This window comes from Temnothorax nylanderi, unplaced genomic scaffold (genome assembly GCF_030848795.1).
Source record: "Temnothorax nylanderi isolate EJ_2023f unplaced genomic scaffold, tnyl_v1.0 TNYL_tig0066_pilon, whole genome shotgun sequence".
Classification (NCBI taxonomy): Eukaryota; Metazoa; Arthropoda; class Insecta; order Hymenoptera; family Formicidae; genus Temnothorax; species Temnothorax nylanderi.
In genome coordinates this window covers 163,311-183,132 of record NW_027249128.1, presented here as the reverse complement: position 1 = coordinate 183,132, position 19,822 = coordinate 163,311, and the positions used below count along the sequence as shown (strand labels likewise).

The window sequence follows — 19,822 nt, the reverse complement described above, 5'->3', positions numbered from 1 at the left end:
TTGATGACAATGTACCTACATTATCAAGGCAGAAAGCGTAGCCGCATCAATGTTCGAACATTTTCCTTTTCTTGCCTACCCTCTTTTTTATATCAAGTTTGAAAAAAACCCTTTTTTGCCTAAAACGCAAAGGGCGCAGATTTCTTTCTCAGAAGCTATTTTCAGAGATGTCTAAAAAAAAATAGAAATCGACAGGAAATTTTCTTACCTCTTCCTGTCACGACTATTGTTCCACCCTGTTTTAATAAAACGAGACAAAGATAACGACGGAATACCGACAGCGCGAGACAATTAACTTAAAATGCATTGGCCTGATTGAGAAAAGGTTCGTCCGAGCGTCTGACCGTCTGTCTGTGAGCATGTCTGACAACGTCGAGCATAGCCGTCTGAATGGGCTTGGAATGCGCCGCTGTCCTCCCTTTCCCTCTCTGACTCCCCCTCGCCCCAACATACCGCCGATGTATTCCCTTTATACGCAAACACGTATACCTGGTTCCTCACCCACGCCATATATAGAACCCCCATCCAGTGATGGATACGAACGAGGCATGAACACCGGCCGTTTTCGGGAAAACATCGATAATCGCCGTCATCGCGGTTTGCATGGCTCGTCAAGTCTCTAACGTTCGAAAATATCGCCGTGCAAAGAAATAGTTTCACTAATTCGAGTAAATCACTCTGTAGATTAATCGGCCGGTAGCGTCGGCCGCGGATAGTTTCGAAAATCATGAACCTCCAATTATGCCCGCGAATACGCCGGCATGATTTATTAATTCAATGAAGAACCATTTCCTGCACGCGAGTCGCTCGTTCTGTTAACTTCATTAACCATCGATCTACGCTATGCGAGAATAAAAAGCGTATTCAGGCAGTATCATTCATTCTATATCTCTAACAAGACATTATTAGGGTGATCTTTTAATTCAAGTAATTTGTTCTTCCTTGAACGTAAAATGTTACTCGTCACAAAAATATCTTTGAGCTCGCCAAATTGATAATCTTAATACTTTGCGAATATAAATATAGTAAAGAAATATTTTCTCTCAAAGACCACATTTTCATAATTCTGAGACCTTCGAGACGTTAATAACCTAGCCTGTTGAAGGAGCTACGTTTTTGTAGCTCTTGAGAAAGTTTTCTTTTGACCCTTCGATCACGCAGGACAGTATTATAACAGTCCTATAAATCTAGTTTTTCCTTGTGAATTCTATCGTGAATATTTGCTTCAAAAAATAAAAAAATTTAATCTTAACGCAAACAGACGTCCTAAACAAAATTTATAAAGGCTATTCTTGTAACGATGTTCGTCGGGACGGACATGAATGCATTTAAGAAACACTTCTTCATTATGATACAATCTCCCGCTGCCGATAATGCGGCGAAAGAAGCACGGTCCTCGGACCCGCGCAAAAAGATCCTATTGAAAATCAGGGTTACGCGATTATGTGCTCGCCGATCCAGAACCCCCAACCTCTTCCAATTATCCCGAAACTATTGTCCTTCCGCCTTGCGATCCTCGGTCAATATCTTCTCTTTCATGCTTGGTTCCTCGCGAAAGGAGCACAAAGGAGCGGGTTCCTTCATGGCAGAGCTACGACGCACTGATTAAAAATTATCACCCACCGACTACAAAGGGGGCACTTGCCCGCCGCTCTCGCTGTCCCCTTCCCTCTCTAGACAGTTCTCCTCCTCTATCATCCCCTTCCTCAACCTCCTTTTCTTTTTCCTCTCTCGCCGACACTTCGTCTTCTTATTTATCTCGCCCTGGTCCCTACGAAAGCTAAACAAGCCACGGTCGTCGAGCTTGCGGTCGAGGAAACTTGGCAGACGAATTAAAAGTTACAGTCCTCCCCCTCCCTACGTAAGATAAGAGTTTCGGTTCGTGGCTCCGGTGGTGCGTTTATAGAAACGAAGGAAAGAAGAAGCGATCGCTCCTAAACAAATATTCTCGGCATGCAGGATATGACAAGATATTTCAATCTTTGCTAGAATAGCAAAATTCTTACACTAACGTTAAGTATGTTGTTTCGATAAATAATAATGAAATATGAAGTATATTAATAGTGATAATAATCCAACTAACTGTAGAAAGCATTACATAAATTAATATTGTTAAACATAACGGATCTATTTCCTAGATTATCCCAGACTTCGTTTATAATTTTTTATAAACTGCATAAAATTACGGCGCATCACGTTAAACACTTTTTGTCATTTAAATTTCATTGAGGGCAAACAATTACGCAAATTCAAAGGCCCATTATGTTCCGCGAGTGCAACGGGACTTGAGCGATTTTAACGATGCCATTCGGCAAAGAATCCTGCGTTCTCTTTTCTCGACAGGGGAGGATGGAGTACCGCTGGATTGACAGAATTCTAGACCGTGATTCTTCACTTTCGCGGGACGATAATAAACGCGCCTTTCAATCATTATTTAATTCCCTCGCAACCGGTATTTAATGTGCGGTTTCGTCATAATGGCATGTTAATCGCCACAGGAGAGAAAACCGCTACCGCTGCCTCCGTACGGACGCAGCCCGGCTCCTCGATCCTCAGGATCGATCCTTCCTTTCTGACGTACACACGAATACGCCCATCGGCATTCACGAGCGTCGGTCACGAAAGGGGCCGTGACTCGCGACGTGATTCGCACGTATCGTTGCCCTCACGATAATCCCAATGCCAGTGAACTTTCAATCCCGGAGGAGCTTCGGGCTAACCAGCGCTGAATTCCCGCCATCACCCAGTCATTGCCGTCCGCTTGCTAACTGGCGCATCGCCGATAAAATGTTGAGCTTGCGTTGGGGGTCACGATCGTACAATGAGCAAATATTTATGGGACAATTAAGATGGGCGTGCACCTCGATGAATACGAAGAAAAATGTCTACTAATCGTGAATACTTAACTTTTATGGCTTACACATGCAATAATTGTCTCGTATATTATTTATGCAAAGTTCCATGTATTAAATTAAATTCTGGTCTAATTTATTGATGTCTATTATGTGGAAAAATTAGAGTATGAGATATACGTTTTAAGAGATGATTACGTATGTATATGTAACTATCAGCCGTGGTCGATTTAACTCGTAATTTCGAAATCTTCGAATGCACCACGTGAAAGAAGTCGCCAGTCAGTCGGCATAGAATTATACCAAGGTATTGAAATGAGTTCTGAGAATCCGGGTAGAGGACTTCACTGTCTTAGGTGCCGTCCTGGAGTCCGCGAAATTGATGACTCGTCCTAGCCCAGTCCATTGTGTCTAATTTGCTAATTTTAGACAGAGGTCATTACAAAGAATATCGTTCGGATCCACGTAGATCGCAAAGAACCGTTTTATATATCCGACTAAACTTTTGAAATATGCCCGCGTTCCTTGAGCAGGCCAGAATAACGAGATTTACATAAATGATAAATCGCAAAAACGTTTGCAAGTTTTAAAAAATTGGATATTATATGTAATTTCTTCATCGAGATTACCATTATCGACTCAAACATGAATTATTGATAACGCGGACCCGATGATCATTGTAGACTCAACGGCCCCGGAGCAACCCGCACATAATTTAAAACCATAATTTTTTACCCGGTACATTTCAATCTCGCATTTAAGGCAATGCTACACAATAAATTCAAAGGGACAACTTGCACGTGCGTCTCGCTGAATCAGCATAAAGAAGCGTGGCGCGATATAACGACTCGTCTGATATTGTTATACGACTTGTTACATCGTATTGTCGCGACTTTAATAATAACTGTCCGATGGACACGATCGAATGTATTTCCAGTACGCCACAATAGATCCACTAGATCCTAAAGAACCTAACTCTACAGAGAAATATATTCATATTCCAGTAAAAAAATTAAAGACAATATAAAGTATTATAAATTCGATATGTTATAAATATCCGATATTAAGCTATTCCCATTTTATCCTCGATATTCTGTCGCGCGTTGTTTAAAGTGATATTCACTGTTTAAATCTTGATGATAGTTCCAAGCACGTCGCTGAATTTCGATATAAGGTGGAGAACGCGTGATTTGGCAGTGCACGAGTCTGCCACCCGGCCGCACTATAAAAACCTTATCGGCGATCTTCCTGCAGCTCGAGTGGGGACGCTTAATATTAATGTCTCCTCTCTCGCGGAGGTATCCTTGCATTCGTACATACCGGGTGCTCCGGCAGAGAATCGCAATTTACAGTTCACTAGAATTATCCGGGGACAGTAATTTGCTATTATCTTTAATTTAGCTGGCACAATGAAAGAATGAGGCAATTTTAATTGGAATATAAGTACTTTTTCCTTATTATTTTAATCTTTAATTAAATCTATCCTTTTACGAACTGTGCTCTTTAAATTATCAGTACTTATCAAGAGTTATCTGTTTGAACATATTAAAAGATCTCTAAAGATGAGAATTGATTAGATAAACATATCGTTCACATATAATAAATATATATATATATATATATATACATATAATTATGAAAAGAGAGATTCTGTTGCAATTTACGTCGAATTAATGTGTCAATCGTGCGGTAAATAATCGCAGCTTGACTCGTGTCAACCTTCGAACTCATTTGACCCAGAACGAAATGAAGTCGGTCTTTGACGTAGCCTTGATCTTTCGCGATCTTTCATCCTTGCACCATGTCGAGGATCACCCGCCGATACCGAGGATCGAAATCGTCATTAATTCCACGTGATTCCGTACTTGCCCCACCAATCCGTTTCCAGAGCCTCATTCTCCGCTCCGTTCCGGGCACCATGACTTTTACCTCTAATTGCGAGTCACCTCGCCCAGGGACTTTTCGCAAGACAGACCGTTGCACGCAAAGGTCATCGAGTCGTTTACGAAGGAGCAAATGTTATCCTTTAGGCGCGATAACGGCCGTCATGATGAAGTGGAAATGCTTGGCACGTTGTTAATCAGAAAGTCGATGCTTCATGAGAAGAGAGACCGAAATCGATATACAAAGAAATCTCAACTCCCGCGCGATCGGAATCCTTCCTACGTAATCATGATAAATGCCGCTTCCTCGCCATACTCAAATTTACTTTATTCGGTCGATATAACGGGAGAGACAATTATTTTTTAAACAAATAATCCACTCTAAACAGACGACCGTTCGAAAATGATAGTGATATTAATAATTGTATGCTCGCTGATACGACAAAGATCGCAAAAAATTATAACGACCAGCAATAACTGTCGCATCTACAAGTCGATTCACCACAAGTTTGTAACTCAGCCACCCTATATAAGATCTCGTGGCCGCATATATAGCCGTGCACCAGGTACCAACGTCTCGCATCCCCCAGTATAACGTATGAACACCATGGGCCCGAGGTAGTATAGGAGTTTAATTGGTGGTAATATGAATCCGCGTAATATAAACCGCCATCAGTCTCTCGCCGGGAGAGTGAACGAGCGGGAGGAGAGGACCGACGGGCGGATCGGAGCGGAGGGCGAAAGAAGGAACACGCGCGGCCCGAAACGGTGTGTCTCCACCTTCGTAATACCGACGGCTCTTTTTATCACTGTCGCGAGATTTGGCGCTCTTTAAGCGCGCCGATCGTTGATTACGCGAACGATAATTCACACGGAGCGGACGGGAACCCTAGCGCGGTTAATCGAGACCTCTTATCAGACACACGAGCGAGTGATCCTTTGTTGTTACTAAAGAAGGCCAGCGGCAGTAAGAGAATCTACATAACTGTACATATTTTATCCTCCAAGCAAAATATTAAATTGTTTTACAATTGACAAATCCTTAACTAAAATAGGTTTTGACGACCATTAATTATTCGTTAAAGAAAGCTAGTTTTATCAGATTAATAAAGTTGAAACTGATATTACCAAACTGCTACATGACGAAACGTAATAAATCGTTCAAGTTGTTGGGATTACGTCTCTGGAAAAAAACCAAGATCCGCGCCAAATCACAAAGGCATTCAATAGAAGCGTGGAGAGACTGCAGACGCACAAAATCTCGCGGGGAAGCCCGAGAGCGAGAAGTCGTTGACAAAAAAAATTACATTGCTCGCAATTCTGGAGCCGCGAGAAGAAGAGAGGGAGAGAGGGAGAGCGGGGAGAGAGATAGAGAACGAAGTTCGTTGACTTTCCAGGGACGCGACCCCAGCGCGATCGGTGGAAGATAAATACCCGGGCGGGCGCGGAGGAGGATTCCCGAGCGTTTTCCTCCGGGAACGAACCATCCTGCCATTCCTCAGAGTCCTCCCTTTCGCGCGCCCTCCCCAAGGACCCCACGCATTTTCTCTAATGTATTCACAAATCTTCGTTCTAACGCGGCGTTATCATTCTCCCAGCAGCCCCGGCCGTCTCGTACGGTAACGATAGTGGTGTGCGCTCTCGCGCATATACGTGCAGCGAGTGTGCGAGTATGCGAAACCGGCGCGACGGGTGCCCCTTTTTTCCACCCTCCGCCGAGGGGTGGAATTCATTTCGCGGCCCAACGCCCTCGACTCCCACGAACGGCACCGCCGCCCGCCGTTCGATTGCTTCGATTATCCTTACCTTATTCCTCGAAGCTCATCCCTTCAGCCGTTCCCCGACCATTACCGGCACTGGGAGTTTGCTTCTTTCCCTCGATTTCGATTCTCGTTCCGCGACATCGAAAAGCATCCCTACGCGTTTCTGCGACGCGGACTCGCGGTCGCGGGCATTTATCGCCGCAGGCATACTCAGAAATCGCAGATGGATCTCATCTACGTCGAAGAAGGGGGGGGGGGGGTAAAGCATTCTTGAAATTCGTGAAAAAACGGAAAAAGAGATTGACCAGAATTAAAGACAGTCAACTGAAAAATCAGACAGTGTGAAAATACTGTAATATTCCATTTCAACCGTAATAAATTGTAAAACAGATGTTTATAATACTATTGAAGAACTCGATTATATTCAAAATTTTAGAATAGATTTTTGTATATCTTTACGTTATTCTCGTCACGATGCATTATTTTTTTAGAAAATATAATCAGTTTTCATATATCTCCTGAAAAATGTTATCGAATCTCTAAGATAAATGTGCTTCATTTCAATCACAATTTTGCTGCACGCTGTATATATTTAACTGGATTAAATTCTCGAATTCAATTAAATATCCATTTTACCAACATCACAGTTGAAGTAGTTATAAAATCTCTTGTATTGTTTTGCCTTGGAAAAAAAGAACTATAATAATGCTAAGCGACCATCCATTTCCATTATAATTTCAACTCTCGGAACTCGTCCTCGACTTTTCATAAAACTTTACGTCTCCAGTTACGTACGTCGTCGGGGCACGAAGGCGTACGTATTCATAATCGACTTGCCGCGGGTATATGCAGGATATTTCGAGGGTGGAGATAGGAATATTCCGACAGGACACCGCACTGGTGCCGGGGGTAAGGGACGGGGGAGTTAAATTCGCGTCGTCATTCTAGAATATGAGATTTCCAGGAGCGCTGCCGATAGATAGCCGGAAGAGGGTCAGGCAGGACACACGGGGTCGCGAGTCCGTGAGGGTGGAATTTCAGGGATGGATAAGGCGGACGGGCTGCGCGAGCTGCTCTCTTCCGTATGTAAGCCGCATAAGCGAACGAGCGGCGCACGTGTGTGCGACACTACGTATCTACTATGAGAAAAAGAAAGAGAGACAGACATATTGAGAGAGTGTGTGTGTGAGAGAGAAAGAGAGACAGAGAGAGAGAGAGAGAGAGAGAGAGAGAGAGAGAAACGGCGGAGAGGACATTATTGGATTCTGAGCATTCCCGGAGTTATTAAAATTCGAAGCCAGCCGCGAGGAACACAGCGGCAGCGCGGGGTTCGCGGAGAGCGGAAGGACCCGGACGGAGTACGAAAAGCCACCCCGTCGTGAAAGAGGGGTAAGACGCTTCCACGAGAATATTAAACTCCCGATACCGGCTGCCCCTCTTTTAAGAAGGGCCTTCCGTTACCTCGGGCATAACAGCTTGTTCGCCTGCGCGACCAGCTAACCACGAAAAAGAGAATAAGAAATGGGGAGATTGCGTCTCAGAGACGAGACACTTAACAGGGTGGAAAGTTAGCTGGAGATCGGTCGAGATGGATACTCGCAATTCCCGCAAACATGTTGCTTGTTACGGCCACGAGCTCGCTCGAGTTTGTTAAATTTAATTTACGTTGAACAAAATTAGTAGTCGACGAATTTCTTTTAATTAAAAGTTCTCTGCGATGCGATAATCCTACCACTTCGTCGTATCTGTATTTTATATAGCAAGACTAAATAAAATAGAATCCTTCAAATCGAATTATATCTAAAAAAAAAATTAAAACTTTTATCTATTGTACAGTTTATTCCTATCCATACCGAAGATACCTGAAGAACAATGTTCACTATGAAAAAGCTAAGAGACCAGCAAACATGGTAATTTATTAGTCGTCTCATATTACGTGTAGTTAAATTTGCCCATCAAACTTATTATTACATTAACTCGATATTTATTATTAAGGTAACTATCGCAAATCGATCGCATTAATTTATTAAGACCTTACGAGCTAAATCTGGCGACGTCCAACGTCCGATTCGCCGTGACCCCGCAGAGCCATTTTCCTTTCGCTTTTAACGTAAACGGACTATTATCGAGGAGAGGCGATCGATCATCCGAGCCAATAACAAATGTCCCCGTCGAAAGTAGCTCTCTCGACGTCGCGGCAAACACAAAAGACGACGGCGAATTTTCAAGAGGGTCCCCGCTGAAGGGAACGTCCAGGATTCACCTTCGCGAGGGGCCGGATTCGGACAGGGTGGGGCCGTTGTAGATTTCACCTACATCGCTACACGATCGCATGTGAGCAAATATAGAGATCCTCGGCGTAATCTGCGTAATCGCCGGATGACGTCGTTCATCGATCATGTCGCGACAATAAACCTAATATGATTTAGCGCGCGGAGCAATATGGCCGGAGACGAGAGTTGACCGTGCTCGAGTCGTGCACGTGATTATCCGGCGGTTCCATTATTTCGAAAACACATTGTACACGTGTGCCATTGTGTGGCAAACGATCGCCGCCAATTGCCATTTATATGCGGTACGTTTATCCGTATCTACGTAGGATCCGTTATTCATCCGTTAGTCGCACTAGCTTTCGTGACAATGCAGCTTAATCATACGTATGAGTTACCGTTAATAATAATTATTAACAATGTAAACACGCAATAATACATACTTTGAACATTCGATTGCACGCACCTTAAATTATTAAGTATTGAGAAATGTACTGCGCGTGTACAAATGCGGGAGATCAGCTAAATGCATAAAATTATTGGTGTCAACTTGCACGTTTATAGCATGGTGAGTTCTTACGGAAAAGTTTTTTTAAGATATATGATTCTAGCGAAATCCTTTCCATAGCCTTTCAATAAGTGATTTGTTATGTGAAGCTGATTACAGCCTCGGGTTATAACGTATCTTACATACAACGACGAAATGTCGGATGAATTTTATGAATTTTATGAATGGCAAAGATAGGGGAAGCCATGATCGACAAACTCGTAAATTTTTAATTATGTGGACTCAGTCGAAAGCTTTGATCCTTCGGGACTAATTCGCGTTATTCTCAGCACCCTCTTTTTCATACAGAGCATTCATTTTTCAGCTCTTACCATCGAAAAATCGATCGATTGACTGCACTGTTCTTTTGCTCATAAAATTAAAGAATCTGATAAAATTGGAATAGTAAATATAGAGAGAAAAAGGGGGATAAATATAAAGGAAAAAAGTGTTACATTTGTACACATAATGACAATCGCAGAGAAGAATCTTAGTCGTAATAATAAAAATCGAATAATAATAATAATAATTGCATATATTTTAGTTGACGAATGCAAAAAACAACAAAGAAATGTTTCAATAAAAGAGATTAGGACTAGAAATCGTGAGAAATTAATTTTCCTCATTTATCGCGCAAAAGTGCGAAAATACAATATCTTCATTAAGCTAATTTCCTCGTGAAAAAGGCCGTGCCTCGCAAAATAGAATTTCACCCTACACAAAACCGAGCATACGTACAAATAAAACTGACGGGATTACGATCCGCGAGCAGGAAAAACGAAAGGCGGATGAACCCTCGCGCGCGCGTTTGATTTTTGGGCTGGCATTGCTGCCTGTCGGCCCGGAAGAAAAGCCTTTAGAGAATTTTTCCGCCTGGCAGGCCCGGCCGAATATTCGTCCTCGAACGAGAGATGGCGGACCTATCCAATCCGCTTTCTCATTTCCGTGATTGCTGTTTTAAATAATTGCATCCCTCCGTACCATCCCCTCGCCAAGCCGTTTGTACAATATATTTCGCTGCAGAACCCTTTACCACACCATCCATTTCTACGCGCCGTGAACCGTCGAACGTAACTCCGGATAATTCGCGATTTTTAATTAAATGCGTCCGAATTCGTTGGCAAGCATTTCCAATGCCACTGCATATAATTAATTCACGGAAATCGCAATTGGCGGTTTTTCATAGTATCGACGATACTTTTACAAAGAGAGGATTGCAGATGAGACGCGATTTATCACAACCTCAACTTTTTCAAAATGATGTAATTATAAAACTCTGTACTAATAACCGCGCGGGGAAAATATTATTCGCAACGATTCGTAAATTAGAAGCTGGGCTTTTACGAAGGGTCTTCCGGATCAGAGTGCGCGGCGAGATCGGCCATTAGACATTTTTTAACAAGCTGTCGCAGGGGGAGCATATCATGTTTCTGTAAAGCCAAGCATCTCTCTCGGTCAGCCCTTCGGCCAAACTTCCCCAGTGAACTTCAGTCACCGCGCCGACCCCTGCAAACGATCGATCGTCTTCGTAACGTCGCCCTTCATTGTTTCCGACACCCTGGTGCCAACGGCGGGAAAAAATTTACATCGCCGTCCATTTTCGACACAGTACCCTCTTAGCTTAGGGTAAACTCAGAGCGCGGTGATAATACGGAGCGAAGGATGAAACCTCATCAAAAGCGACAGCTGATTCGAAAAGATCGTTAGCTACCTTACGAAATTACCTTAAAGTGTTACATGATAAATAGTGATGGAAACTTGTTTAACGCTAGTCTAATTTAGTCCCTAGTGGAATAGCGATATAAATGGAACATCAAACGAATTCAATTCTTTTCTTTATAATAAATGTCTCTCGACTAACAAATTAGTTGAATTTTGCATGAAATACTTTCGTAATTCTCTTATTTCTCGAAATGAAGATAATACGATTCTGAAAACTGGATTTTAAATAGGGCGAGAGTAGGATAAGGGAGAAGTAGGATAAATAGGACAAAAAGGGGACGTGACGTATCGCATACGATGACGACTGTCGTGCGAGACGGCCCTCACGAATCGAAATCGCTCGATGAAGGCGAGCCGCGGGAAACAACGAGCGGGAGAAAAGAGAAGAAGCAGGGAAAGAGGCAAGAGAAGGAAGGGTGTTCCGGAGAGACGGGTTGCGCGGTAAGGAATCGGGAAGGAGGAAGAGAAAGAGGGACAGAAGCGCTCCGAGCAAGTGCTAAGCCCGATGCCAAGAGTGCCCAGGCTAAGCCCGAAGGCAGAAAGAAAGGTTTTATCTGCTCGCAGTTATTTATCGCTTTCCGTTGTAGCGGTGGCGTCGGGGCACGACCAATCAGAAGTCAGTATCCCCGGGTACCAGTCCGCGCCATCCGCATACATTATCGTGCAGAGCCTCGGCCATTGTCTTTCCACCGTTGTAAATCACATTTTATTCCCTCGCTTACGGTTTCGTTTTATTTATTTGTCGGAGAAACGTATCGCTACCGTACTCGTGGCCAACTCGCGCGCTCCGCACACGTACACGCGCGCACATACGCACGCACGTGAGTGTACGAGGACAGACGAGAGCGCGGGCACGCTTGTGTAGGTGGACACACGTGCAAAATCGAGAGACACGTATTTTACAACGTGTGTGCGAGAACGCAAACGAATACGGGGAGAGAGAGAGAGAAGGAGAACAATGTGCTCCAAGTTGGCTTCGCCTCTTGACCGCAGAACGTGTGAGAGGAAAGGGGGCCAGGGGACCGCAACGAACGACTTCGATTTTTATTAAGCACCCGAGCCCGACCGTCGTCGACGACTGTTTAACCAAATTCCATCGCTAGATCATCCCGCGCCTCGCCGTGCTTCTGCAAAGATTCATTCCAACGTTCTTTTTTTCTTTCCTCCTCGCGTATCGCTTTTCTCACCATTGAGTCGTTCTGCTTAAAAGAAAAATTTAAAAAATTGAAAATCAGAAGAATCTAAATCTGAATAAGTTACTGTTCAAAATTACACAGTCACGTAAAATGTTTAAACAATTTAAAAAATGAAATTATTCCATCCTTATCTCAAAATTTAATTATGCAAATAGCATGTATCTATTTCAATGTATTGCACAATTTATAATGAATCGAATAAGCGAAACGTTCGATCAGAAACAGAAGCGGCGCGCTATCCCATCCAGCGAAAAAGGATTGATTTAATACCACACGTCGAACGGACTTTATACGCTCTTCGTGATACGTCTTAATTATACGTTAGGCTGTTGCATGCAGATACTTAACTACAGTGTTGCCATTCCGACGAGGCAACGAGTTTCTCGCTTCGGAGTCGAAGGTCGAAGGGTAAAAATGTCTGCATGAAGAGAAGGACCGACTGCTAGCTATCCGAGGCGGTCTTGTACAAGAACACATTCTAACAAATCTAACCATTCTAAGATTAGTTATTGTTATTCCAAACAAATGTAGGATTTCTTTGTCAACGCTCGTGACATCGATATTTAAGCGTTGCAATGTTAGAAACATATTTATCTTGCTGCTTGCAACACTTTTGATATTTAATATGATGTTAATGCATGAAGGATGTTGAAAACGACGCTCGACATTCAACATTCACATTGTCTATTAAGTCTATTTGAATGTAGCAACGCTGTGACGACGACAAGCGTGTATGCCCGTGAAGGCATTGAAATAAATACAATAGAGAAATGTGCACTCTCAAGAATTGATTAATAAAATTTAAGTTTGAGATTCCGAGTTGCTCTTCCGATTCTTTTGCAAATACTGGTCAATTTTTTTAATTGCACATGATATAACTGTAAGATATGACAAATATGTCATATTTTTTCTAACGTAGCCTTACCCGCATCAATCGCCCTCGTGTGCATTTTCCAAGGTTTTCAGATACCTATAGAGATAAAAGTCGCGTGTCAGCGTTGCTACTGTAACTTGTAACAATAGTGGCCAAGTAGAGGCCACTGTCTATGACGGCAATCAGAACGAGGTTGTGAAAGAATTCTACACATTGATGTTGGAGGCGTCGAGGCGGAGAGAGAGTTTGGCCTGTAATGTCGTTTCTCCGGAGTAAATAAACTAAAAAATATATATGAATAGAAAACGCGCAACATTGGTCGCAACAAGACGACATTTCGCGAAGCCTTTCGACCTGCTTCCAAGTCCAGGTAGAGTTCCTTGGCAATGCGTGATTCTGAGATGTCCATCTGCTTCCGGTTTCCACCCATCTCATCCCATCCGCGTGTCTCCCATTCCCGTAAGAAAAAAAAAATGACCATGAAACCCTAGCGCAATGAAATAAAATGCCAAATGCTTGTGACAGTTTCAGCGGTGCAAGTAGACCATGCAGGCCAGGCTCTCTCCCAACCTCAGTCGCGTCCTGGCCATCAACAGGTCAGTACGATAAATGTTATTCAAAGTTATCAGTGTGTTTGATTCGCCCGATAGAGCCACGACGTAACGCGGTTTAGGCGGTGCGCGATGTGTGACTGAGGTTGATAAATGTATAATTTATACTCAAAATTTCCACTCAAAACATTTTCCACATAAACAGTAAAAATATAATAATTCCTTTATGCCTATCTTAAGCAAAATATACGTTTACGGCAGCGATTTTACAAACAGTGCGATAAAATGTACTTATATAACTTCTGACGAATTGAATTTATTTTCGGAATCAAAAAATGTGATTATAAATAATAACTGAATAGTTATACCTGACAATATACATCTTAACTTCACCGCCAATATGTTGTCTGCGTGGATCTATCGGACGTCTGCGTTTTTGGGGTAATCAGCGCTTACGTAATAAAATTTACGAACGTACGAACGTACAAAACGCCGCGAGTCTCCAACGGAGAAAGAGCTTTACAGTGTGCTTTGATAAATTTCGCGTTACGACGAACGGCGTACGGGCACCGTTCGGCGCACCGCGGGGGTTGAAAGAAACTTTCCACCCACGACGACGCGAATTTGTCTCCCCGCGTGACACTATTTCCTTTTCTCTTGTCATCTTCGAAACAACCTGCGAAGGGCCGCCGCGCGGAATGGGCACGGAGAATGGTCATACCCCACGAGGGAAAAGACAGCATGAGGGTGCTTGATTGGTGGAGAAGGTGGTCGGCGAGGAGGTGAAACTTTAAATCGCTGTAATTCGTTTTCACGGGCCTCCGCCAAACCCTCCGCCGACACTGGTCTCAGCATCCTGATTACTTTTCCGAGCCCCTTCGAACCGCACACGAGCGTTTCTGTTGTTTTTTTTTTCCTTTCCTCCTCCCTCGACCACTCTACACGCGCGCGACTTTTTGTCGCCTGCGAAATTAGCCATCGAATTAAATCCCCGCCTACTCTGCGGAATCACTTTTTTTTTGTCGTAGTAACTCGAAACCGCGCGCTGATGCTTGCTTTAAGTTTCTTTTCCAATACCCTAGTCGATGTGCCACCCCTCAGGTTCTTCGAGCACGACCCACCCTTCCATGCAAATGAGCGCATCGCGATTGTTAATTTGCATCTGTGCGAGATGTATTGTCCCTAGCATGAGTCTTGAAAGCAGCAGAAACCCTAACTAGAAAGAGAAGCATGTCCAACTTTTTAAATTTAGTAATATTATTAATTATTATGTAAGAGTTACGTAGGTACGTCAGTGAATAACTATGATACGTATTTAAAAAATAATTCATTTGCAACATTCGTGAACGTAACTGAATTGTAAAATAGTAGAAAGCAAATCAAGTATTCTCAAACTGAAGTGCTGAAACTTGTACAGAATTCTTAAAACTATCAAGTTGAATTTTAATGACTGAGAATTCTCTTTCTACGTGCAGAAATATATTTGTACGGAATAAAGCGAAATATCTCGGAATATATTTAGCATATTAGATTTCGTTGTAACAAAAGTTTAAACGGTCATAATGATAGATAAATGGTCATAGCGAAGCATCGCTTGACTATACATATGGATAAAGGTAGCCTAAAAAATCGATAGTTATAAATGTACTACCTTTGTGGATACAGATACTCTGATACTGTATCGTTCGTCTGCTCAATGATTTATATCCCTGCTTATGAACCGCATTGATTTCTCCAGATATACCAACGTTACGCCTATACAATTTTATACATTTATTCGTGCAATTCGGTTAGTTTCGTACTATTTCGATCGTGCGACAAGATCTATCGCGATGTACGTTTGTCATTTATTTTATCAATATTTCATGGATGTTTCAACATGTTAAATGATCAGTTGTGAGAAATATTTAGATGTTGGATAATAAAATCTTTTGCTAGATACATCAACTACCGTTCTTTCAATGTACTTATATTGGAAATATTAAAATGTAAATTTTCAAATACTCTCAATCGTTCTCAAATGAAGAGTGTATTATTTCAATTCATAATAAGAACTTGAACTAATAAAATGCTAACTTTAGTAAATGATTGCTTTAATTACCGTATAATAATTAATTAATTATAATAGTTAAAAATTTTAGCATGTTCTTGCTTCTTACAAAAAATACTTTTTTTATAATTACGTAACTTTAATTACAAACTTCTCTACACAGATTTCATAAATAATTATGGATTTATTTTACTTGTATTTCCTATATATCTTTCACCCATTGTAGCAAGACGAAAATTCAATAATGACATTCTACGATCGTGCGCTGTACACTATCCGAGACGACTATCCGTGTTTCGCACGATATTTCAAATAGTTTCCGCGCTTGACGGGCATCCAATTACACCCGGCATCGTCATTATCGCCCGGTCACGGTATACCATCGCACAGAAGTAAGCTCTTCGACAAACTGGAAGAACGGGGTGGAAAGTGGGCGGCCGTCGCACGGGGGATAATGTCAAGGAGAAGGAAAGTCCAATAATGAGACGTCCTCGCTTTGAAGTCCGCGCCGGCGATCCGGGCGAATCGAGGCCGGGGCGAGAGAGCGAAATGCGCGCGGCGCGGAGAGATGCGAGTATACGTGAATAGATGCAGTTACACCTTCCGGAGGATCGCGAATCTTGCCGCGTTGGTACACAACGATTCGCGAGAGTGACGTATCGACTAAACAATGTGCCACGTTCGAGAAGACACGGTGCCGAGCGTGAAAACGACATCCCGATCGAAATGACTCTCCGCCTCTTCCTCGTCGCCTCGTCCGCCCCGTCCTACGGATGCTCTTCCGTGACTGTTGCGACCGTTGTCTCGGCTGCGACGTGTAGCGAAATGTCACGGCGAGGCACGCCGGCCCCGAGTTCGTCGCCCGCGCTGGGATTAAATCGTCCCGAATAAACGTTTCGAACGGAAAACATTGTTAACACGCTCGCAACGAGGAGAAAGGAAATTTAGGCAGAGAAGCGTCGAGAAGCGAACCTCGAAACTTTTTACTTATATTTCATTGCGTCGTTCTGTGCCAGCTTTGAATCTAGCTTGTCTTACGCGGAGCGATCCAGTCTTACAATATTTTCGTTTATCTATGTGTTTTAAAGGCGAGTAGTTTTATTCTTTTACATATATTCTTTCATTGTTTGTTAATCATTTCCTAATCTTCAACATTAAATTCTTCTTCTGCCATTAGAATTCCGTTGAAGTTAAATTGAATTTAAAGAATTAAATTTTATTAACTTAATTTTTCAATCTTAATTCATTAAAAATCTTATTTATTCCGCCCACAGCTTTGAAATTATTGGGGCATCCTTTATAGATGAATGATATCTCCTGTACGTTTTAAAACAATTCATAGATACTTTCGCCATAATTTACTATATGCATAATGAATATTCCATCGCGTTCGAGGAAATAATTTTCTCTATGGCAATCTCTATTTTTATACGCATAGGATTCTTTTCTAAAAAAAGAATGATGAAGGCGTGTGATTCTCTCATTTGCATATGTGATTCGGTACACGAGTCTCGCTGCACACGATCGTCACGGTAAACGACTACTACGACTACTCGACTACAACTGTGCGCAAGGTCAGGGGTCATCCCTGACCCTGCCACTTTTCGACCCCCTTGAAAAAAGTCTGTAATGATCCCTCGTGACATAAAGCTATTTTTTTTGTCGCCTCCCACTTGCATCCACCCTACACCCGCAAATGACATGCCCCCGCGATGCGAAGAATAAAGGGGCATATAATAGGAGTGCGTACGTACAACCCCGGTGAGGGAACTCATCCCTCGATCCTCCACGCAGTATATCGATAATAATAACTCTTCAAATATGCACGCGAATAGTGATCTATATCCTTTTTCTACAATTGCACGAAAAAAAGGATTAATAAGATTATTACAATCTTTAAAATTTTTGAAAATATTTTCGAAAAAACTACTTTATCGAACACATGAAAGTTTCAGATTTGTAATCTTTTTCATACATATCTGTAGTGATAAAATATTACAACAATAATGATAAAAATTACTAACGCACGCAATTATTTAATATATAGAGTATTATTGCATTATTCTTTTCCTTTAATCATGTACTTTGATGAAATTGATAACGACAAATAACTATATGACAAATAACTATATGAGCGTAAAATTATCAAAGTTACGCAAATTTCAAAAAAATGTCACTAACTACATATTTAATATATTTTTATTTGCTAATAAATATCGCAAATCGTCGATTCTATTACACAAAAGACAATTACAAAATGCTTCTTAAATATTCACATTTATTCTTTGAATTTGCTATTATACGAGTGCAAAAAAAAGCGAGCGGTTAGTGGAAGCCGCCGATAAAAGTTTTAGTTTTCCAATGATTGATCCACGCAACGTAGTCATTTACTGAAATGACGATCGCTCGTGGGAGAAAGAAATAAAGAAATAACGCGAAAAGTTTCCACCGTCATTCAATGTCCCTGCTTTCGAGATGACCTGTCATCGACTCAACCTTCGCGGTATAGCAACCCTCTTAGTTTCACTTTGTCATTATGTATAACGAAGTCACAAGTTTATCCCTACGTAGGGTACGTGTGTCATAAAATAATGGATTTATATTATTTAGTTAAGAAAACTCGCTGTCGAATCGCCATCAGGCTGAGATATTTATTGAAGTATATAAATAATTTCGTTATTAATAAGAAATCTCTACACATTTAGTTTGAAAGTGTTCAAATTTATATTATATCTCACGTAATAAGTAATAATATTAATAACAGTCTTTTTAAATCTTGTTATCTGTATTTAATATAAGTGCTGTTAATACTTAATTCACATATTTCTTTTCCTATCATTCTATCTACGAATGAAAGCACAGTAGACCCTCGTATAACACGGGGGAAACGTTCCGTATTATATAAATCGATGTTATACGAGTCACATAAATTATATATACTTATATGGATTATGTATGCATATGGAAATACACATATTTATAAAAGATGAAAAAGTTTATTATAAAAGATGTAAACTGAATATTAAAGATATAATAGTAAAATATTTTTTATTTTACTTTAAAACAAATATATTAAAATTTTTCCGTCGTGTTACGCGAATCCATGTTATATGGGGGTCTACTGTATAATGTTTCAAGAACTCTACAGCAGGGAAACGTACATATAAAATTTTCAAAATACAAAATACCGCACTCACGACGCGTGTAAAGCAGTCCGTCCAAAATATCCCCCACGTGAAATCATCGGCTAACCCCTCATTCCGACTTTTCTCACTACGCTCGCCTATCACGCATGGTTATTAACGTAAAAAAAGGGCGCGCATTAACGCTACCCTCCCGGTTACCACCCCACCTCGGCGCCATAAATATAAAAAACAACCCTCACCCCTGAGATACCCTCTATCATCCGTGCCTGAAACGTGGCGCGTAGAAAACACGATTCGAAACCGACATATGGAGTCCCATTGGGTCAATGGCATTGACGAATCTCCGTTGAAAAAAAAATTGATTTTGAGGTAGTTAATGTTGCGCGACGTCGCCTTACTTTAGTCGCCTTACTACAGAGACCGATTCCAATATCCCCGATATTTTGCAGACTTTTTTACACATATATCATTGTCATGCTATATATGACTATTTCACATAATATTAATTATTCTTTCCCTATATCGCATAAAGAATACGGTAAAAATATTACCACAAGAATTCGATCAGCGTTGATCGAATTCGATCGGCATTCGCCTTTACAAAGATTTAATGCAGATACATCAACAAATTATTAAGAATTTTTCAGTTGCAATAATTATAAGTCAATGAACAATTTGCACAGTGTAAGTGTAAAATAATGACGAAAAATATCACGTGTAGTTGCCTTCTTTGCACGGTGCGAGGAAGGGGCCCGATAGATGGAAAAATCGCCCTTTCCACGGACTTGTATGTGTTGCCAGGGGCAGTAATAAAAAATAACCAAGATATACAGCGTAGCCGGCCGTGCCTTCGGGGGCATAACTCCGCTAATGTACCCCACTGAAACCTATTCTCTGCTCCGCTCTTTTCGCCTCCCCTCCCTCCCTCGCTTCCCGATGCCGTCACCGACCCTTAGACCATCTTGCTG

At 41.7% G+C, this 19,822-nt stretch overlaps 1 protein-coding gene across 7 annotated transcripts in view; it reads left to right on the top strand.

The window, feature by feature from the left end:
• Zfh2 (Zn finger homeodomain 2) overlaps positions 1-19,822 on the top strand; it is a 370,912-nt gene that overhangs the window by 327,471 nt on the left and 23,619 nt on the right. Inside the window, exon 9 of one of the 7 annotated variants that reach the window (XM_071708344.1) lies at positions 13,633-13,703. The exons of the other annotated variants lie outside the window; for them this stretch is intronic. Coding sequence (XP_071564445.1) covers positions 13,633-13,703 — 71 coding nt within the window. The remainder of the gene's footprint in view (positions 1-13,632; positions 13,704-19,822) is intronic. 7 annotated transcript variants of the gene reach the window in all.